We start from the raw sequence: 23,566 nt of genomic DNA, 5'->3' as shown, positions 1-23,566 counted from the left end.
GAGGGTAAGTGACAGCTGTGTAGTCAGAGAGTAACTGACAGCTGTGTAGTCAGAGGGTAAGTGACAGCTGTGTAGTCAGAGGGTAAGTGACAGCTGTGTAGTCAGAGGGTAACTGACAGCTGTGTAGTCAGAGGGTAAGTGACAGCTGTGTAGTCAGAGGGTAAGTGACAGCTGTGTAGTCAGAGGGTAAGTGACAGCTGTGTAGTCAGAGGGTAAGTGACAGCTGTGTAGTCAGAGGGTAAGTGACAGCTGTGTAGTCAGAGATTCAGTAACAGCTGTGTAGTCAGAGGGTAAGTGACAGCTGTGTAGTCAGAGGGTCAGTGACAGCTGTGTAGTCAGAGGGTCAGTGACAGCTGTGTAGTCAGAGAGTAAGTGACAGCTGTGTAGTCAGAGGGTAAGTGACAGCTGTGTAGTCAGAGGGTAAGTGACAGCTGTGTAGTCAGAGGGTAAGTGACAGCTGTGTAGTCAGAGAGTAAGTGACAGCTGTGTAGTCAGAGGGTAAGTGACAGCTGTGTAGTCAGAGGGTAAGTGACAGCTGTGTAGTCAGAGAGTAAGTGACAGCTGTGTAGTCAGAGTGTAAGTGACAGCTGTGTAGTCAGAGGGTAAGTGACAGCTGTGTAGTCAGAGGGTAAGTGACAGCTGTGTAGTCAGAGTGTAAGTGACAGCTGTGTAGTCAGAGTGTAAGTGACAGCTGTGTAGTCAGAGAGTAAGTGACAGCTGTGTAGTCAGAGAGTAAGGGACAGCTGTGTAGTCAGAGGGTAAGGGACTCAGAGACCTTTCTGGATCTTTGAGAAGCAGCAGATGCCCATCTGGAGTGTCCTACAGCTGTTAGTCAGTTCAGACCCTGCTCTCCTCACAGAGACAGGTCACCATGCCCCGCGGGTCAGACCCTGCTCTCCTCACAGAGACAGGTCACCATGTCCCGCGGGTCAGACCCTGCTCTCCTCACAGAGACAGGTCACCATGTCCCGCGGGTCAGACCCTGCTCTCCTCACAGAGACAGGTCACCATGTCCCGCGGGTCAGACCCTGCTCTCCTCACAGAGACAGGTCACCATGTCCCGCGGGTCAGACCCTGCTCTCCTCACAGAGACAGGTCACCATGTCCCGCGGGTCAGACCCTGCTCTCCTCACAGAGACAGGTCACCATGCCCCGCGGGTCAGACCCTGCTCTCCTCACAGAGACAGGTCACCATGTCCCGCGGGTCAGACCCTGCTCTCCTCACAGAGACAGGTCGCCATGCCCCGCGGGTCAGACCCTGCTCTCCTCACAGAGACAGGTCACCATGCCCCGCGGGTCAGACCCTGCTCTCCTCACAGAGACAGGTCACCATGCCCCGTGGGTCAGACCCTGCTCTCCTCACAGAGACAGGTCACCATGCTCCGTGGGTCAGACCCTGCTCTCCTCACAGAGACAGGTCACCATGCCCCGTGGGTCAGACCCTGCTCTCCTCACAGAGACAGGTCACCATGTCCCGCGGGTCAGACCCTGCTCTCCTCACAGAGACAGGTCACCATGCCCCGTGGGTCAGACCCTGCTCTCCTCACAGAGACAGGTCACCATGCTCCGTGGGTCAGACCCTGCTCTCCTCACAGAGACAGGTCACCATGCTCCGTGGGTCAGACCCTGTTCTCCTCACAGAGACAGGTCACCATGCCCCGTGGGTCAGACCCTGTTCTCCTCACAGAGACAGGTCACCATGCCCCGTGGGTCCATGCCTTACACACACAAACACAGACGCACACACTCAGGCGCATGCATGACCGCACGCACGCACGCACACAAGCACCCACCCACACTCACAGAGAGCAGAGAACATAGATGGTTAAATACCAGGAAGCAAATTGGATGATTACAGACTGTCCACCAGATCAATATTTATCTGGTAACGAGGATTGTGAAATGACATTTCAGTTGTTACAACTGATTCCCAGTATGAGGCATCCAAATGGAGCTGCTTTGTGTTGTGTGTAAATGTGTGCGTGAGTGTGTGTTTGTGTGAGTGTGAGTGTGCGTGAGCGTGTGTGAGAGTGTGTGTGAGTGAATGAGTGTGTGTGTGTGTGTGTGTGTGTGTGTGTGTGTGTGTGAGTGTGTGTGTGTGTGAGTGTGTGAGTGTGTGAGTGAGTGAGTGAGTGCATAATGGAGCTTTGATAATATCGAGAGCAGTATTTCCAAACCCAGACACCCCAGACACCCCAGATACCCCAGATACCCCCAGACACCCCAGACACCCCAGACACCCCAAACACCCCAGACACCCCCAGACACTCCAAACACCCCAGACACCCCAGACACCCCAGACACCCCCAGACACTCCAAACACCTCAGACACCCCAGACATCCCAGATACCCCAGATACCCCCAGACACTCCAAACACCCCAGACACCCCAGACACCCCAGACACCCCCAGACACTCCAAACACCCCAGACACCCCAGACACCCCAGACACCCCCAGACACTCCAAACACCCCAGATACCCCCAGACACCCCAGACACCCCAAACACCCCAGACACCCCAGACACCCCCAGACACTCCAAACACCCCAGACACCCCTAGACACCCCAGTCACCCCAGACATCCCAGATACCACAAACACCCCAGACACCCCAAACACCTCAGACACCCCAGACATCCCAGATACCCCAGATACCCCCAGACACCCCAAACACCCCAGACACCCCAGATACCCCCAGACACCCCAGACAGGGAGGTAGGCTTTCACACTCAAAGGCACATGCACAGGACTCTGTTTTGAAGCAGAGACTCCTCCTACATGGTGGTCATATTGAAGACTCTGATAGAGTCAGTGAGGCAGAGACTCCTCCTACATGGTGGTCATATTGAAGACTCTGATAGAGTCAGTGAGGCAGAGACTCCTCCTACATGGTGGTCATATTGAAGACTCTGATAGAGTCAGTGAGGCAGAGACTCCTCCTACATGGTGGTCATATTGAAGACTCTGATAGAGTCAGTGAGGCAGAGACTCCTCCTACATGGTGGTCATATTGAAGACTCTGATAGAGTCAGTGAGGCAGAGACTCCTCCTACATGGTGGTCATATTGAAGACTCTGATAGAGTCAGTGAGGCAGAGACTCCTCCTACATGGTGGTCATATTGAAGACTCTGATAGAGTCAGTGAGGCAGAGACTCCTCCTACATGGTGGTCATATTGAAGACTCTGATAGAGTCAGTGAGGCAGAGACTCCTCCTACATGGTGGTCATATTGAAGACTCTGATAGAGTCAGTGAGGCAGAGACTCCTCCTACATGGTGGTCATATTGAAGACTCTGATAGAGTCAGTGAGGCAGAATACTAAACAGAGGCAGAAGCTTGTTGAATATATAGAAACCTCTAATTCTAATCTGATCTCAAACCAGTTCCACTGCTTTTTTCCATTGTTCCCCTCTAATCAGACACTGATTTAGACCTGGGACACCAGGTGGATGTAATGAATTATCAGGTAAAAGAGAAAAGCAGCACTAGTCCAGACTTCCTAGAGTAAGGTTGAAATAACCATCTTATAGAAAGTACTAAAGCAGGGTAACTTTACCCGGTCTTGGCGAAGTTAGTCCAGTAGGTCATCACCACAGCACTGAGCATGATGTCATTCTTGGAGAAGTTACAGGGGAACAGGTCTGTGGGTCCGATCATGGGGATCCCGAACACGTACGGTACCTCGTCCCCGTGGGCTGCGTCCGACCAGGCCGGCTTCATCAGACTCTGGCAGTGGTGGTAGAAGGCGTAGAAGTACGTTGGCGAGCCGTAACGGGCGTGGAGGTCCGCCGTCACCACCGACGGCTCCACCCACTGGTGGTCGGTGAACAGAGCGACCAGCGTCTTGCGTCGTGTCTCGGGGTTTTCGCGGTCCGCCCAGTCCGTGTACATGAATTTGATGGTCTCCCTCAGAGTGTCTTTGCCTTCTGGGTAACCGTAGAGGCTGTCAACAAAGTCCGACACTGAGAAGTCAAAGTCGTTGCCCGAGATGCCGTCCTCTGAGTCGACCACGTTGTCCACGAAGCGAAGCCCCTCCCCCTGGTTGACTCCCAGCATGATGTCATAATTCAGGAACTCTCCCTGTGTGGAAATAACCAAATGTGTTGAAAATGTATTATTTTGTGTGACAACTGACTTTCAGCTAGATTTCAATACAGTTGTTACATATGTATATAGTTGACTTTACTTTATTACCATTATGGGAATGTTTGTGTGTGTATGTTTTTTCTCTTGATCTGTCAAATAAGAAACAAACAAAGCAACCAAACTATCCCAGCGGTCTCCCACCTGCTCCATGAGGATCTCTGGATCATCAGGTATGACGTCTCCGTCTATAACCGGTCCAAAGGCTACATGGTACCGTGCTGGCTGGATGTCCTGCTGTACCAGCTCTCTGGCACTCTTCTTCCTCAGACAGTCCACCATGTCCAGGGTATCCAGAACGTTACAGCCCACCTTCTCAGACAGCAGACGGGTGTACTTCACAGGCTGGTAGTTGACCGCCCAGCTGGACAGGGCAGAGCCACTCTGGATGATGGCACGGTGGAACAGACCTGGAGGAGGACAATAGAGAGAGAGAGGAGAGTGTTTATTTTCTCTGTGCGCTATGAAAGGAACTGGAGAAGAATTGAGCACTGGAGACAAGCCAAACAGAATACACTGAAAAAGCAGCATATATACAGAAACATATAGACAGCTAATGAGCTTAACAATCCTTCCCCTCCACCTAACCCCCATACATAAAACATCTCAGTATAATGGGTGTAGTAACGAGAGGACAGACGGCCTGTTCTTAGTGTCTTACAGACAGACAGACAGACAGAGACAGACAGACAGACAGACAGACAGACAGACAGACAGACAGACAGACAGACAGACAGACAGACAGACAGACAGACAGACAGACAGACAGACAGACAGACAGACAGACAGACAGACAGACAGACAGACAGACAGACAGACAGACATGACAGAGATGACAGAGATGACAGAGATGACAGAAATGAGTGTGTGTGTGTGTGTGTGTGTACAGAAACATTAATCTCCATAACCCCAGTAATCTGATCCTCTACTGGCTGTGGAGGCATCCTAAATGGCACCCTATCCCCTATTAAAGAGCTGTGGACCCTGATCAAATGGCACCCTATTCCCTATAAAGAGCTGTGGACCCTGGTCAAATGGCACCCTATCCCCTATTAAAGAGCTGTGGACCCTGGTCAAATGGCACCCTATCCCCTATTAAAGAGCTGTGGACCCTGGTCAAATGGCACCCTATCCCCTTTTAAAGAGCTGTGGACCCTGGTCAAAAGTAGGGCACTATATATGAAATAGGGCACTGTTTGGGACGCAGAATGCGTGTGTGTCTTTCAAAAGCAGCTGCTAGCCAGGACATCAATACACCTCATGGAGGGGACTCATGGAGGGGACTCATGGAGGGGACTCACACATAGCAAGCACTGGGTGGCTGCCAAACATCCCTAAACGATGATTTAACCATGTAGCTGCACGCTGAGGTAGTAATACCTACAGGCCCTACTTTTGTCACATCTGGACTACTGTTCAGTCGTGTGGTCAGGTGCCACAAAGAGGGACTCAGGACAATTACAATTGGCTCAGAACAGGGCAGCATAGCTGGCCCTTGGATGTACACAGAGAGCTAATATTAATAATATGCATGTCTCTCCTGGCTGAAAGTGGAGGACAGATTGACTTTATCACTATTTGTATTTATGAGAGGTATTGACAAGTTGAATGCACCAAGCTGTCTGTCTAAACTACTGGAGCACAGCTCAGACACCCATGCATACCCCACAAGACCTGCCACAAGAGGTCTCTTCACAGTCCCCAAGTCCAGAACAGGCTATGGGAGGTGCACAGTATTACAGGGAGTAATGACTACATGGAACTCTATTCCACATCAAGTAACTGATGCAAGCAGTACAATTAGATTAAAAAACAGATACAAAAAACACCTTCTGGAACGGCGGGGACTGTGAAGCAACACAAACAGAGGCACAGACACATGCATACACACACAATAACATTTGCACTATACACACACAAAACTCATTGATTTTGTGTTGTAGATATGTGGTAGTGGTGGAGTAGGGGACTGAGGGCACACAGTGTGTTGTGAAATCTGTTGTGAATGTATTGTAGTGTTTTAAAAATTGTATAACTGCCTTAATTCCGCTGGACACCAGGAAGAGTAGCTGCTGCCTTGACAGGAACTAATGTGGATCCATAATAAACCCCAGGAAGAGTAGCTGCTGCCTTGACAGGAACTAATGGGGATCCATAATAAACCCCAGGAAGAGTAGCTGCTGCCTTGACAGGAACTAATGGGGATCCATAATAAACCCCAGGAAGAGTAGCTGCTGCCTTGGCAGGAACTAATGGGGATCCATAATAAACCCCAGGAAGAGTAGCTGCCACCTTGGCAGGAACTAATGAGGATCCATAATAAACCCCAGGAAGAGTAGCTGCTGCCTTGGCAGGAACTAATGGGGATCCATAATAAATACAAATACAACATATCTGTAGGTTACAGAAGTGTGTAGGTTACAGAAGTGTGTAGGTTACAGAAGTGTGTAGGTTACAGAAGTGTGTAGGTTACAGAGGTGTGTAGGTTACAGAAGTGTGTAGGTTACAGAGGTGTGTAGGTTACAGAAGTGTGTAGGTTACAGAAGTGTGTAGGTTACAGAAGTGTGTAGGTTACAGAAGTCAACCTCCCCACTTTAATCTATAGTTCTCCTCTTTTTCCTGACCTTTCACTTTTGCTGAATCTTTCCACACCACTACCAACATTAGAAGTCAGTAATAATGACAATCATCTACTTTCACATACTACCTCTGTAAACACACCTCCTTAACTCACCGACAGAATTACACACACACAGACACACACACACGACACACACACACAGACACAGACGCACGCACCCAGACGCATGCACGAACGCACGAACCCACACACACACACGGACACACACACACCTTCCAGCGGGTGTTGAAGACGGCCCAGTATATCACTGGGACCGTGTGCGTACCCATCCAGGACATCTACTTGAAATGATCCTGAGGAAGTCCCGCAGCATCCTCCAGGACCCCACACACCCCATCCACGAGCTGTTCACTCCCTGACCGTTGAGCAGACAGTATTGGAGCAGAGGTCTGATACCAACAGGCTCAGAGACAGTTTCTATCTACAAGCCATCAGACTGCTGAACACTTGAACAGAACCTGCACTGATTCTCCACATCTTAGAACATATGCACTCACACACACACACACACACACACACACACACACACACACACACACACACACACACACACACACACACACACACACACACACACACACACACACCCTACAGCCAGTGATTATGCCTCACCTGAGTTTTAAATATCATTACTCACCCCTAACTACTACAGTAAGCTGTGGGTGCACTGCTATGAATTATCTGTCTGTGTGTGTGTGTATGTGCAGTGTGTATGATGTGTGGTGTATGGTGTATTTGTGTGTTTGGTGTATGTTGCGTGGTGTATGTGTGTGTGCGTGTGTGTGTGGTGTATGGTGTGTGGTCAAGGTCCGAAATTAACACCCGCCAAGCTCCAAATGTGGGTAGATTTTCCGTTTAGCGAGTAAATCTCAGAAGGCTATCCGCCACACTGGCGGGTAAATGTTTGTACCAAAATAGTCATGTAATAAAATATCTGTCATGATGGCTCGGAGGAAATGACTCATGTTTTCCAGCCACAGACCGTCTCTAGTGCTCCTAGTTTCGCGGCACTGTTTATCGTACAGGATATCAGCTACTCGACATCGCTCACTTGCCACGGGTCTGCTGCTAGCTACCGTTCATTAAATAGCTGTTATGTGGCGACATTTACCTGGAGTAAACCAACATTTGAAACGAAAACCCACCGACGCGAAAGGAGGACGAAACACATAAAAAATATATATATATTTTGTGAGAAATGGAGGTGTGTAGATAAAGGAGTTTCAAGAGGCTGGCTACAGTATGATGCTGAGGCTGTGGAGATTAGTTGTTCTGTTTGTCGCCAGTACGCTAAAGATAAAAGCAGAAACAACTCATTTGTCATCGGAAATAAAACGACAAAGCTGGAGAACATTTGTGACCGTGAACACAGCAAGTGTCACATTGCCTGCCTGTCTGTGTCCCAGGCTCAATCAGAGCCTCTCCTCTTGACACCACTAATGGTAATGTCAGAGTAGACCAGCATGAAGATAATGTTTAGGACTGTACATTTTTTTATTTATCCAGGCAAGTCAGTTAAGAACAAATTCTTATTTACAATGACGGCCTAGGAACAGTGCCTTGTTCAGAGGCAGAACGACAGATATTTTACCGTGTCAGCTCAGGGACTCGATCTAGCAACTCTTTCGGTTATTGGCCCAACGCTCTAACCACTAGACTACCTGCCGCCCCATGCCATTGGAAAGAAGGCGAGACCACTTCCTGACCTGGAGTGGATGTGTGAGTAAGTGAAAATGTTGTTATTCTTGTAGCTAGACTAGTACTTTTGTAGCTAGTTTTTACAGGTCTATTTAACAGACGTGGTCCAGTATTGTAGGTTATTTCTCAGCTCTTGATAAGCTTTAGTTCACCTCCAAATAGTGTATAAATACCATAAAATGATAGGCGTACTGATGCTGACATGGCTCTCTATGCTTTCCTCTGTAACATTCTATTTTAATGTTCGTCTCCTGATGCTGTTTACATTTTAAAGCATTGTGACACAATTGACTTTACCAGCCTTATAGTGTTGATCCTTAAGTAAACAAAGGGTAGAAGGCTAATTTATCACAATCAACTGCCAGCTTTACTGGATAACATGATTGAATATTTAATTATTATTTCATTAATTTGATGTTTGGTTTTTGCAGTTTGGATTTTTTTTAAAAAGGAATCGCTGTGGGCTGAAAATATAGAAATGAGAAGCAGGCCAAAGAGTTTATGCACCATATTGCAGAGGTGGAGATAAACAACCAGAGAGAATTTGAAAAGCACCACATTTCTCTCCATCATGTCAGATGGCTCCACAGACAGTTCTGTGAAAGAGGAGGAGTTCGTTTATGTCAGATTCTGTCACAAGGGCAAGATCCAGTCAAAGTTTGTTGGCATCAACTCAATGGAGAAGGCAGACATGGCACACATAAGCAACTCCATCATGGAGGGAGTGTGTGATGAGTGGGGGAGCAAGTTGGTCGCTCTGGGAACAGATGGAACTGCTGTGATGACCGGAGCCAAGAATGGTGTGGTCATCCGGCTGAAGTGGAACAGGGCCTACATCATCGGCATCCACTGTATGGCACACCGCCTTGAACTGACCTTTTCTGATGCCATCCGGTCCAACGTGATGTTTCAGAAAGTAGAAGACCTCCTCAGTGGGCTCTACATCTTCTACCACACCAGTCCACTGAACAGGGCAAACCTGGTAAACAGCTACCAGCCTCATGGGCACACACCACTGGTGCCCACCAGAATTGTCGGGACCCGATGGGTAGGACACCTATTGCGTGCACTGGACCACTTCCTGCGAGGTTACCAGGGGCTTGTCCAGCACCTGGAACCTGTAGTGGCTCTAGATTGCTATGTTAAATACTCTAAAAGTCATCATCAATATGTAATGTTCAGAACATAACAACAAACACAGTTACAATTGGTAAGATCATGTTTCAATGCTTTATGCACTGATAAAATCTGTCATATCTAATATAGTTTGTTTTTAACAGCAATTAATTGTCTATTTGTATGTCTTTGTTCTTTATGTATCTCAGATTCAATCTGCTGATGGCCAAAATGTCTGAGGTGTCCAGCAGGCCAAGGCCAGGAAATACTGCAGTACTGCGAGGGAGGCTGTTGTTTTCCGCTTCTGTGGCTTCCTGCATGACACACTAACACACCTGAGCAACCTGTCTGCCTGTCTGTAGAGGTCCACCATCACCATAGCAGAAGTCCACAGCTCCTTCTGCTCAACACAGGCAGTACTTAAGAAGTACAAAACCAGGTATGTTTATTTAAGCTGCAATAAGAAATAATTACCTGAAGAGAATTAAGAGAAAAGATTACGTCAATAAGAGAGGGAGAGAGAGAGTGAGTGAGAGTGTGTTGTAAAGGAAAATTCTGAAAGGATGGTAAAATGAGCTTATTATCATCAGCGAAGGGCCCATGATGAAGGGCATAATTGCCAACAGATATGAGGGAATTTCACTGACCAGAGGTGACAGCAAGACCCTTGTCACCTCACAGGACAAAATGCTTGACAGGCTATGACAGCAAGACCCTTGTCATCTCACAGGACAAAATGCTTGACAGGCTAGTGGAGAGTATGACTGACCTGTTCCAGGACACCAGTGTGCCACCAAGCTGGTCAGCTTCACCAACTGGCCAGAGCCAGGAGATGCAGCAGCAGGTTACTTTATGTTTGGTATTACAGGACAGTCAGGTTGGGTTCAGGTTCATCATCATATTTTTATAGTTTGAGAATTATAACTGCATGATGCATGATGCTTGTTGTAATTAGATTTTGGTGACACTGAACTGGAAACCCTGGTTGACAACTTCAAGCCTGTCCTGGAGACCTCTGGCATCCATGTTGAAAGGACCTCTGACCAGTGGACTGTCCTGAAGGTGCTGATGTACCAAGAGCCGCAGTCCCTGCAGAAGATGTCCTGGATCCTGCCCTGATTTGCTGGCATTGGTTGACCTGGTCCTGTCCTTCCCTGCCTCCACAGCTGAATGTGAAAGAGGTTTTAATACCATGAAACAGGTGAAAACCGATTGGCGGTCCAACCTAAAATCTGATACACTGTCAGATCTCCTTACGGTCCAGCTGTCCTCTCCAGAGATCAGGGAGTATGATCCGATAAAAGCTGGGATTCTGTGGCACCAGGACTCTGTCAGGATCAGGAGGCCAGACTTCATGGACCGTGCAAAGAGGGTGATCGCAGTAGAGAGTGAGGAGTCTGATGAGGAAGTTTAAGTTGATTCAAATTATTAAGCATCTGATAGGTTTACAAAACCTTCACATTTAATAGCAAATACTTCAGTAGAATTTTGAGTTCAAGACTTCTTCAGTTGTATTCAGGCTGGGAAATTAAATCTAGCCACAGCCAAAGTTAACCAGCATCTGATAAGTCTCTATTTTACATGTATTTTATCAGGGTATTTCTACTTAAAGTAAAGGATTTGTAGACCTGCTTCCCCCGTTTCCCCTTTGTATCAGGAGGACACACGTTACATGGCCACAGCACTTCTCATAATAGTATCTTACCATTGTTGTTGCCCTGTTTTGACTTCTATGTACTGTTATTCATTGTATCTGATATGGTTTATTTCATTGTGTGCCCACTGTTTGGTGTGTTTTCACTCTGTACAGCACGTTCAGTCAACTACAGTTGTTTCTAAATGTGCTCTACAAATAAACTTGATTTGATTAACCGTTGATCAAGATATTAAAATCATTTCGTTTCAGATTTTGCTCTGGCCTCTTCTTTAAGTTTGTATTCATCATAATATCTTATTATCTCAATGAAATGTACTGAAATTAATGTTTATGTGACACAAAAAGGCTATTATTTTCGCCGGTAAAAAATATGCTTGGCTGGTGGATTTTTTCCATCTACCAGTCCCTTGGCAGGTGAGACAAAAAGTTAATTTTGGACACTGTGTGGTGTGTGTGTGTGTGTGTGTGTGGTGTATGGTGTGTGTGTATGTGTGTGTGTGTGGTGTATGTGTGTGTGTGTGGTGTATGCTGTGTGGTGTAGTGTATGGTGTGTGGTGTATGGTGTGTGGTGTATGGTGTATGGTGTGGTGTGTGGTGTGGTGTATGGTGTGTGGTGTGTGGTGTAGGGTGTGGTGTGTGGTGTGTGGTGTATGGTGTGTGGTGTATGGTGTGTGGTGTGTGGTGTATGGTGTGGTGTGTGTGGTGTATGGTGTGTGGTGTGTGGTGTATGGTGTGTGGTGTATGGTGTGTGGTGTGTAACTGTAATAACCTCTAACTACTGCAGTGAGCAGTGAGTGGACTGATGCAAATGATCTGTGATCCTGACTGCATTAGCAACATTAACAACATTACAGTTTTTTACAATCGCTAGGACCCATTTCTCAATACTTAGGTCACTTTTTCAAAACCCTTCACACAGTGAGGACAACAGCAGTCTATGTGGGCTAAACTGTGGATCATTTTTCATTGCTTTGGCACAAAATGCATTTAATGACGACATCTTTCAAATTTCATGAACTCTTTTCTCACTCAGACACAACCACCACCAAAACTCTATGTACCTACAGGCCAATTTGCACATGTTTACATACTCTTTTCAAAACTGTTAAACTTAAGTTCAAAACCTAACATAACACAAAATTGAATAAGACAGCAATTTCCTAATTTTATACAGTGATACCATGTTGAAATATATTCCAAATCTAAAAAAAATACTATCAAAACAATTACACTGACCACAGCCGATTCCCATTGTAGCTGAACACCTACACAGGTGGTAGTCTTTCAATTTCATTACCATCTATACAAAACAATTACACTGACCACAGCCGATTCCCATTGTAGCTGAACACCTACACAGGTGGTAGTCTTTCAATTTCATTACCATCTATACAAAAGGGGACATGTTAGGAATAATGCTGTAGTGTAATGTAAACATGGACCCAGCCAGAGATAGGGAAGTGGCTGACAGAGGAAGAAGGGTGGCTGGGAGAGGGAGAGGGAGAGGAGTACGTACGCGTTGTTTGAAGACTGAGAGGAAGATCAAGCGCTGTTGTCTCAGATGAGATTAGGGCTACTATAATTGATCATGTAATAAATCATGGTCTATCAATGAGAGAGGCTGGTCTGAGAGTGCAGCCAAATCTGCAACGCTCAACAGTGGCATCTATTGTGAGAAATTTCCATCAAAACAGCAGGTAAGATGTGCATTCTGCAAGGGCATCTGACTGAACTGCACATTACAGAAGTAAATTGAGCAAAGCCTCCAAACCCACTTGTGTGTAATTGTTTTTGTATTTCTGCTTAGGACCCAACAGTTACCTCCCACAGGCGGGAGAGGTATGATTTTCACTGCTGTGCAGGAAACTGCAATCGTTGATATGGTCATCAGAAACAATGGCATAGCAACATTAGTGTTAGAGCCTATTTGGACATATTTGTATAAAAGACAGAACATTCAGAGCTCCATGTATATTTGTGTAAATATGAATGTATATGATGAAATATTAGGTACGTACCTTTATGATTTATATTTACCTGTTTGAGATGTATTCATTTGTTGTTAGTGTAACTTAGTTTTGTCCCCCCCCTCTTGCCCATTCATTGTACTGCAGTAAGTGTGTTAGGATAAAAGCAGGAAGTTGGGCCTTTGGGGGGGGGGGAGAGTCCTTGCTAGACGCGGGAGCGGTATAGTTTTTTGACCATACAGACAGGTCATATTGTGTATTTTCCATATCAAGTAACCTATGTTTTAAGTTGATTGGATATTCATTTTCCTGTTAGATATAAGAAGAATAAACATTTTTGTTGCACCATATCCCTGGATCACATTGAATGTTTGGCTTTTTGGAAACCTTGAGTGTGGACTGTATGCGTACCAAACAACCCCGCTTCAGGCTTGGGCAGTGGCTATGGTAAAGAGGAAAGGAAGCCACTACAATCAAGTCAAAAAACTCCGTGAAGGATTGCTATCGGAAGGAAATCTCCGGTTTTGGACACACACTGGATATTATTCTATTTGTAATTGCATTCGTACCATAAGGACAGCTCGCTTGGAAGGACTTGAACTCCTAGAATTCGCCAGCCGTGAGTAACCACTGCGAATGAATGAGCTGCCCTGTTCAATGCGATCGTTTGATCATGCATATTATGGAAGCGCAAATGTGCTTATAATTGGAATGTTTGATAAACTTGGGAATGGAATTCAAAACACAGCGCTGTGAAAACAATTAAGATGTTTAAGTTTGGGAAACACTGAGATCCTATGCACAATGTAACCTAATCATATGTCTAATATTTGGCCTAACGTGGAAATGCAATGCATCCACGCAACGAATGATACTGCGTGTTCAAACTTCATTAAAGGGACAAAACGTATAAAGGGATGAAATGTTTAAAACGCAACTAAAATGCCGAACTTGCACATGTTCAATTCAAAATGGGTCAATATGCTGAAATGGATGACTGTGTTTTAAAGCATTAAAGGAGGTCTAAAGGGGCATTACGTTTAACAATCAAACCAACAACTGTGTCATTGTAAATTGAGTGAACTAAAAGTGAATGATGGAGGATGAAATCCCAAATAAGACTCCACTGGAGAGGGCAGAGGATCATTTAAATTCACTATATGCAGCCCGGAGAGGCAAACTTGGAGCGTGTACATGCAAAATGAATGAATAAAAGTCCTTCTTGTTGATGGAGGAAACATTGAAACTGTGAATGAGAGTCTTGAAGCATTTGATGCTGTTCTCAATGACTTTAAGAATGCTCATGAATCTGTGCTAGAGCTGGTCACAGAGGAGGAACAAGAACAGGAGAGCATGAACTATTATCAACCAAGAATGAGAACTTATGAACATTTCCTGAAAGAGGTGGAAATATGGAAAAAAGCTGAAGTTGAGCCACAAACGCTCATTGAACCACACGACAGCATTTCCAATGTGTCAAAAACATCAAGTAAAACAAAGTATTCTAAGACGGCTTCCTCAGTGTCGTCTGCACGCCTAAAAGCTGAGGCAGAACGAGCAGCTCTACTAGCTCGCCAAGCATCATTACAGGACAAGCATGCACTGGAACTGGAGAGAGCACAACTGAATGTTAGGATGGAGAAAATGGCACTGGAAACGGACATAGCAGCATATAATGCCAAACTGAAGGTCCTGGAGAGTGTTGAGTCAACTTCTCAATCCCATGCTGTGGCAGCCCATTTACTAAGCCAAGAAGATGGAATGAACTCTTATTTTGAGAACCAGGTACCTGAGGTCTATGTGGAACCTGAAACATCACCTGTTGAGTTTGCTGCATTAGGTGCAGTTCCAAATACCAAATAAAGGGTTTTACAACAACCGACAACAAAGCCATCAAAACCTATTCAGAAAACAGTCATGAACCACACCCTTCAGCAGCCAACAGCAAGGTCTAGCAATCAACACAGAATCAACACTGCAGGTATCAGCGATAATGCCAGCCATGATAACCTCTCTACTGTCATGCAAAGGCAGAATGAAATTGCTGACCTCCTTGTACTACAGCACAAACAGGCCACACTCCCTGTTAGGGAGATACCTATGTTTGACGGTGATCCTCTAAACTTTAGGCCATTCATGCGTGCATTTGAACATGGTATAGAAGATAAGACGAGCAGTCACCAGGATAGGCTCTATTACCTGGAACAGTACACCACTGGTCAGCCCAAGGATCTGGTACGTAGTTGTCTGCATATGGAAGCCAGAAGAGGCTATGCAGAGGCTAAGAGGTTGTTAAAGGAACACTTTGGCAATGAAATCAAAGTCACCACTGCTTACATGGAAAAAGCTTGGAACTGGACAAACATCAAACCGGATGATGGAAAGGGACTGGGTGGCTATGCACTCTATCTTAGAGGTTGCTGTAATGCTATGCAAGACCAACAGAACATGGAAGAGCTTAATCTTCCCTCCAACATAAAGTTGATCATGTCAAAACTTCCCTACAAACTAAGGGAAAAATGGAGGTCTACGGCATGTGATATTTTAGAGAGAAGACACCTGAGGGCCCAGTTCAGTGACCTTGTGACGTTCATGGAAAAACAGGCCAAAATACTGCAGGATCCGTTGTATGGAGATATTCAAGATCCCCTGTTCAACAAAAAGTTTTTAAAAACCAGAACAGAAGCTGACTTTAAACAGCAGTTCAAGTCCAAGAGTAGGGGAAGCAGCTTTGCCACTGCAGTAGCTGTAGTGGCAGATTGTGACTCTGAAAAACCTCTAAAAGAACAAACATTAAAAGTAAGGAGACCAGGCACCTATCCTTCTGACGCTCCCAGTACCTCATGCGTATTTTGTGCTGGAGAGCATTTATTGGTCGACTGCCAACAGGTGAAGGCACAGCCACACGAATCCAAGGTTGAGTTTCTGAGATCAAAAGGCCTTTGTTTTGGCTGTTTGATGAGAGGACACTTAAGCAAAGAATGTAAAAGAAGGATGACCTGTCAGAGCTGTCAAAGAAAGCACCCCACTATCCTGCACATTGAAGGAAGAGAGAGATTTAGATCTCAAAAGGCAGATATGAGTGGTGTAGCAGTAAAGCGGGAGGAGACTGTCAGCAGTGCTCTTGTCTCACTGGAAGCTGGTGACGATACTGGGGCCGGTACAGATTGTGCACTTGCAATTGTGCCAGTTCAAGTAAAGGTGGCAAATGGAAGCAAGTCTGTGTTAACCTATGCGTTTCTCGATTCTGGTAGCTCGGCAACATTTTGTACGGAGAGACTCATGAGGCAGCTGAATGCTAAATGCAGTGAGACTGAAATTCTGCTACGCACAATGGGGCAGGAGAGTCCTACCAAGAGCTTTGAGATATCTGGATTAGAGATTGGCAACGTGGAAGGCAACACATTTCTTGCATTACCAAAGGTCTACACCCAAAATAAGATCCCAGTGACAAGAGAGAACATTCCCACTCAGAAAGATCTCAAAAGGTGGCCATAACTGAAAGGGGTTCAGTTGAAGGAAATTGATGCCGACGTCGAACTCCTGATTGGCGTAAATGCTCCAAAGGCAATGGAACCCTGGCAAATCATAAATAGCCAAGGCAACGGACCGTATGCAGTGAAAACCATCTTTGGATGGGTGATGAACGGTCCTCTTAACAATTGTACCATGGCAGAAGAATCTGGATGTCCTACGGTGATGGCCAATCGTATCTCAATGGCCGACCTGGGGGTTCTTCTTGTAAATCAATACAACCATGACTTCCCTGAGAGAGAGTATGAAGAGAAGAGTGAGATGTCAGCTGAGGATCGTAAGTTTATGGAGATAGTATCAAGCTCCATAACCCTCAAAGACCATCACTATTACTTACCGTTGCCCTTTCGCAACAAACAGGTAGTCCTGCCGAACAATCGTGACATGGCAAAGCAGCGGGCTCTAAATATCATAAGGAAGTTTAAGAAGGATGAAGGTTACGCTGCAGAGTACAAAGGCTTCATGGAAGAGATGATAACAAAAGGTTATGCCGAGAAGGTACCACAAGAACAGCTTCTCAGAGAGAAAGGCAAGGTATGGTACATACCACACCATGGCGTTCACCATAAGCGCAAAGGAACAATACGAGTGGTGTTTGACTGTTCATCATCCTATAAAGGTACATCTCTTAACAGTGAACTCCTTCAAGGCCCTGACCTGGCAAACACGCTTATAGGAGTCTTGCTAAGATTTCGGCAAGAGCACATTGCCATGATGGCAGACATCGAAGGAATGTTCCATCAAGTACGTGTCCACGAAGATGACTTGGACTTCCTGCGATTCCTATGGTGGCCGGATGGTGACACTAACAAAAGATTGGAGGAGTACAGAATGACAGTACATCTTTTCGGTGCTATATCCTCTCCAAGTTGTGCAAATTTTGCACTACGAAAGACTGCAGAAGACAACTGTGAGAGGTACGATGAAGAGGTGATTCAAACAGTGAAGTCCAACTTCTACGTTGATGACTGCCTCAAGTCAGTGGCCACAGAAGAACAAGCCATAGCTCTCACAAAAAACCTCAGGGATGTGTGCTCTCAGGGTGGGTTCAAATTGACCAAGTGGGTCGGCAACAGCCGTGCTGTGCTGACTTCTATCCCTGATGAACACAAAGCCAAGCAGATAAAAGAACTGGACCTGGACAGAGAAAAGCCCTTACAAGAAGAGGTATTCTCTCTACTGTCAGCTCTGTTTATGATCCATTAGGTTTCCTCGCACCATTCGTATTAAAGGCAAAGCAAATTCTTCAAGTGCTCTGCAAGCTAAAGTGTGGATGGGACGAAGTCATCCCCGAAGAACACTCTATTTCATGGAAGAGATGGCTCTCAGAGCTAGACCAGCTTTCTAGATTCCAGATAGACAGGTGTATGATGCCTGAGAACTTTGGTCAAGTCAAGACCGCACAGCTGCATCACTTCGGTGATGCAAGTGAGCAAGGTTATGGCACGGCAAGCTACCTTAGGTTCACAAACGGTATGGGAAAGGTCCACATTGCATTCATACTGGGGAAATCAAGGGTCACTCCACTCAAGCAGATGACGATCCCCAGGCTGGAACTTGCTGCAGCAACATTGGCAGTGAGAGTGGACAGGATGTTAAGGTTGGAGCTCCAGATTGAACTTGAGGAGTCAACTTTCTGGACAGACAGCCAGTCTGTGCTAAAATACATCCGCAACGATACCAAGAGATTCCATACCTTTGTGGCTAATAGGGTTGCTATGATCCGTGACCTATCGAAAGCAAAACAGTGGAGGTATTTGAACTCCAAACACAACCCAGCCGATGATGCTTCAAGAGGATTACATGTTGAAATTTTCCTGAACTCAAAGAGATGGCGCAAAGGACCAGAATTCCTGGAGAAAACAGAAACACAATGGCCAGAAGTCCCCGAGGAGCTTGGCTCCATCCCTTCAGATGATCCAGAGGTGAGAAAAGACGTCATCGTAAACAGTACATGTGTGGAAGAAAAGAGTCCGACCAGCAAACTGATCGAGTACTATTCAACATGGAACAGCTTGAAGAAAGCAGTTGCCTGGATGCTGAAACTGAAGAGACTTCTTATACAGTTAAGCCAGAAAAGGAAAGTTCTCACACAAACTGATCCAGGTTCAGATCAGAGTCTGACAAACTCACTGAAGGAACAAATTGACAAGTTCAAACTGACATTTGGAAAAGAAAGTCTGTCTGTGGATGACCTAGATGAAGCAGAAAAGGCCATCATTCGATTTGAGCAACTACAGCACTATAAACAAGAAATTGCACTAGTTGTGAAAGGAAAACAATGTGCCAAGAGAAATGGGTCAATCTGTAAGCTTGATCCAATTGTTGACAATGGCATTCTGAGAGTGGGAGGAAGGTTAAGCAAAGCTGCTATGCCTACGGAACTAAAGAATCCTATGATCCTACCCAAAGACTCCTACATCTCCAGACTGATCTTACTCCACATCCATGAGCAGGTTGGCCACTCTGGGAGAGGGCACATGCTTTCTAGACTTCGCCAGCGATATTGGATACCCTGTGCCAACTCCTTAGCAAGGAAGATCCTTAAGAGCTGTGTCTTCTGCAGGCGGATGCAAGCTAGAGCTGGAGAACAGAAGATGGCCGACCTTCCACAAGATCGGGTGTCACCTGATTTGCCGCCTTTCACCCATGTGGGCATAGATTACTTCGGCCCCATAGAGGTGAAGCGAGGCCGCGTTCATGTGAAGCGGTATGGTGTGATCTTTACTTGCCTTGTGAGTCGAGCTGTCCATCTAGAAGTTGCTAGTTATCTGGATACTGATTCCTGCATCAATGCCCTGCGCAGGTTCATCTGTCGAAGGGGCCCAGTCACAAGTATCAGAACAGACAATGGCACCAACTTTGTTGGAACACACAGAGAGCTCGGAGAAGCTCTGAAAGAGCTGGATCACAACAAGATTCAAAATGAATTACTGAAGGAAGGAGTGACATGGTCATTCAATCCTCCCTCTGGAGCCCACCATGGCGGGGTATGGGAGAGGTTGATCAGACTAGTAAAAAAGATCCTCTATTCAGTCCTTAAAGAGCAAGTACTGGATGATGAGGCTTTGCAGACAGCCTTGTGTGAAGTTGAGGCAATCATGAACGACAGACCAATCACAACTGTAACAAATGACCCTAATGATCTAGAACCCCTGACTCCGAACCATCTGCTTCATCTGAAAGCAAAGCCAGTCCTGCCACCAGGACTATTCCAGAGAAGCGACCTATACTCACGAAGGAGATGGAAGCAAGTACAATATATTACTGACCTCTTCTGGAAGAGATGGATCAGGGAGTATCTTCCACTTATGCAGGAACGGAACAAGTGGAACAAAACTAAGAGAAACTTCAGTCCTGGTGACCTTGTGGTCATCGTCGACGACACCGCCCCTAGGAACTCTTGGCTAATGGGGCGTGTGGTGGAGGCTTTGCCAGGGGCCAAAGGTCTTGTCCGGAGCGTCTTGGTTAAGACCAAGACCAATATCTTACAGAGACCTATCAATAAACTCTGTCTGCTCCTGGAGGCAGCGTAGTGAGACACACACACACACACACACACACACACACACACACACACACACACACACACACATACACAGTGCTCCATCTTTGAATCACGTGCACCTCTGATTCGTTGATGTTGTACTCTTACATTCTTTGATGTCGTAGTCATACATTTTTTGGACGTCATACTCTTGACATTTTTGGAAGTTGAACACCTGAACACTTCAACTCAGACTGAGATCTACGGACTATTTTCCTATATGGCACCTTGTATATTTGTATATAGCTATGAACTGTAATAGTGCTCTGGTATAGAATGTTTTGTGTATTGGCTCTACGTTTGAATATTAAGTAATTGTTGTCCATTCAGTGCAGTCAACAATTAGGGGCCGGTATGTTAGAGCCTATTTGGACATATTTGTATAAAAGACAGAACATTCAGAGCTCCATGTATATTTGTGTAAATATGAATGTATATGATGAAATATTAGGTACGTACCTTTATGATTTATATTTACCTGTTTGAGATGTATTCATTTGTTGTTAGTGTAACTTAGTTTTGTCCCCCCCCCCTCTTGCCCATTCATTGTACTGCAGTAAGTGTGTTAGGATAAAAGCAGGAAGTTGGGCCTTTGGGGGGGGGGGAGAGTCCTTGCTAGACGCGGGAGCGGTATAGTTTTTTGACCATACAGACAGGTCATATTGTGTATTTTCCATATCAAGTAACCTATGTTTTAAGTTGATTGGATATTCATTTTCCTGTTAGATATAAGAAGAATAAACATTTTTGTTGCACCATATCCCTGGATCACATTGAATGTTTGGCTTTTTGGAAACCTTGAGTGTGGACTGTATGCGTACCAAACAACCCCGCTTCAGGCTTGGGCAGTGGCTATGGTAAAGAGGAAAGGAAGCCACTACAATTAGCAACATCAGCACTATGGACACAGATGTAACAGAACACTAATAAGAGGCCTTGGCTCAACACAGCAGATCATATCGTCATGTTAAAAGCCTATAAGATGGTGTGTGTGCATGTCAGTGCACGTGTACCGTGTGAGTGTATTCTACAGCCCCAATCCTGCTTTCCCATGGAGTTTTCCTGTGGCTGTCTCTCGCAACAGGACGATGGCCTGCACTGTGTGTGTGGCATGTATTTGTGTGTGTGTACGTGTGTGTTTGCAGGACCAACAAGCTCTCACAGATGCCAAATTTGTAAGTGTTTGGTTAGTTCTCTTTATTGTTCCAAGTTTAAGGTTAGACATTAACTCTGAGTGGTTAAGGTTTGGAATAGGCTTAAAACAGGATTTGAACATGCAACCTTTGGAACCAGAGGGAGATGCTTACGTCCATCCACAACAACAAAGCCTATTTGAAGGTAATGGCGATCACTATTGCCCCACTGTAATCTCTCTCTCTCTCTCTCTCTCTCTCTCTCTCTCTCTCTCTCTCTCTCTCTCTCTCTCTCTCTACACTGCTCAAAAAAAATAAAGGGAACACTAAAATAACACATCCTAGATCTGAATGAATGAAAGAATCTTATTAAATACTTTTTTCTTTACATAGTTGAATGTGCTGACAACAAAATCACACAAAAATAATCAATGGAAATCCAATTTATCAACCCATGGAGGTCTGGATTTGGAGTCACACTCAAAATTAAAGTGGAAAACCACACTACAGGCTGATCCAACTTTGATGTAATGTCCTTAAAAAAAGTCAAAATGAGGCTCAGTAGTGTGTGTGTGGCCTCCACGTGCCTGTATGACCTCCCTACAATGCCTGGGCATGCTCCTGATGAGGTGGCGGATGGTCTCCTGAGGGATCTCCTCCCAGACCTGGACTAAAGCATCCGCCAACTCCTGGACAGTCTGTGGTGCAACGTGGCGTTGGTGGATGGAGCAAGACATGATGTCCCAGATGTGCTCAATTGGATTCAGGTCTGGTGAACGGGCGGGCCAGTCCATAGCATCAATGCCTTCCTCTTGCAGGAACTGCTGACACACTCCAGCCACATGAGGTCTAGCATTGTCTTGCATTAGGAGGAACCCAGGGCCAACCGCACCAGCATATGGTCTCACAAGGGGTCTGAGGATCTCATCTCGGTACCTAATGGCAGTCAGGCTACCTCTGGCGAGCACATGGAGGGCTGTGCGGCCCCCCAAAGAAATGCCACCCCACACCATGACTGACCCACCGCCAAACCGGTCATGCTGGAGGATGTTGCAGGCAGCAGAACGTTCTCCACGGCGTCTCCAGACTCTGTCACGTCTGTCACGTGCTCAGTGTAAACCTGCTTTCATCTGTGAAGAGCACAGGGCGCCAGTGGCGAATTTGCCAATCTTGGTGTTCTCTGACAAATGCCAAACGTCCTGCACGGTGTTGGGCTGTAAGCACAACCCCCATCTGTGGACGTCGGGCCCTCATACCACCCTCATGGAGTCTGTTTCTGACCGTTTGAGCAGACACATGCACATTTGTGGCCTGCTGGAGGTCATTTTGCAGGGCTCTGGCAGTGCTCCTCCTGCTCCTCCTTGCACAAAGGCGGAGGTAGCGGTCCTGCTGCTGGGTTGTTGCCCTCCTACGGCCTCCTCCACGTCTCCTGATGTACTGGCCTGTCTCCTGGTAGCGCCTCCATGCTCTGGACACTACGCTGACAGACACAGCAAACCTTCTTGCCACAGCTCGCATTGATGTGCCATCCTGGATGAGCTGCACTACCTGAGCCACTTGTGTGGGTTGTAGACTCCGTCTCATGCTACCACTAGAGTGAAAGCACCGCCAGCATTCAAAAGTGACCAAAACATCAGCCAGGAAGTATAGGAACTGAGAAGTGGTCTGTGGTCACCACCTGCAGAACCATTTCTTTATTGGGGGTGTCTTGCTAATTGCCTATAAGTTCCACCTGTTGTCTATTCCATTTGCACAACAGCATGTGAAATTTATTGTCAATCAGTGTTGCTTCCTAAGTGGACAGTTTGATTTCACAGAAGTGTGATTGACTTGGAGTTACATTGTGTTGTTTAAGTGTTCCCTTTATTCTTTTGAGCAGTGTATATATACACAGAGAGAGGGGAGAGAGATAGACAGAGAGAAAGAGTGAGAGATGCCTGTCTATCATCTCTTTATACTTGGCATGTTTTGCTTAGTAGTGACAACAGATAGCATCGACTGTCTCTATCAGACCAGGCCCTGTGTGACACACAGGCACGCACACACACACACACACACACACACCCACACACACAGCCTCTGTGTTTGACATGCGGGAGCCTACCACCTAAAGCAGAGCTGATCCATCAGA

General features: G+C 46.1%; 1 protein-coding gene across 3 annotated transcripts in view; it reads right to left on the bottom strand.

Annotated features, from left to right (window-relative positions):
* The window catches only part of LOC106592156 (neuroligin-3), a 558,014-nt gene that overhangs the window by 28,791 nt on the left and 505,657 nt on the right, over positions 1 to 23,566 (bottom strand). For all 3 annotated transcript variants that reach the window (XM_045724151.1, XM_045724149.1, XM_045724150.1), the window contains 2 exons: positions 4,287 to 4,552; positions 3,556 to 4,079 (listed from right to left, as the gene is read on the bottom strand). In XM_045724151.1, coding sequence (XP_045580107.1) covers positions 3,556 to 4,079; positions 4,287 to 4,552 — 790 coding nt within the window. The remainder of the gene's footprint in view (positions 1 to 3,555; positions 4,080 to 4,286; positions 4,553 to 23,566) is intronic.

This window comes from Salmo salar, chromosome ssa09 (assembly GCF_905237065.1).
Source record: "Salmo salar chromosome ssa09, Ssal_v3.1, whole genome shotgun sequence".
In the NCBI taxonomy this organism is placed as follows: domain Eukaryota; kingdom Metazoa; phylum Chordata; class Actinopteri; order Salmoniformes; family Salmonidae; genus Salmo; species Salmo salar.
Note: the sequence above shows the minus strand (reverse complement) of the source record. Positions and strands in the feature narration are given on the sequence as shown.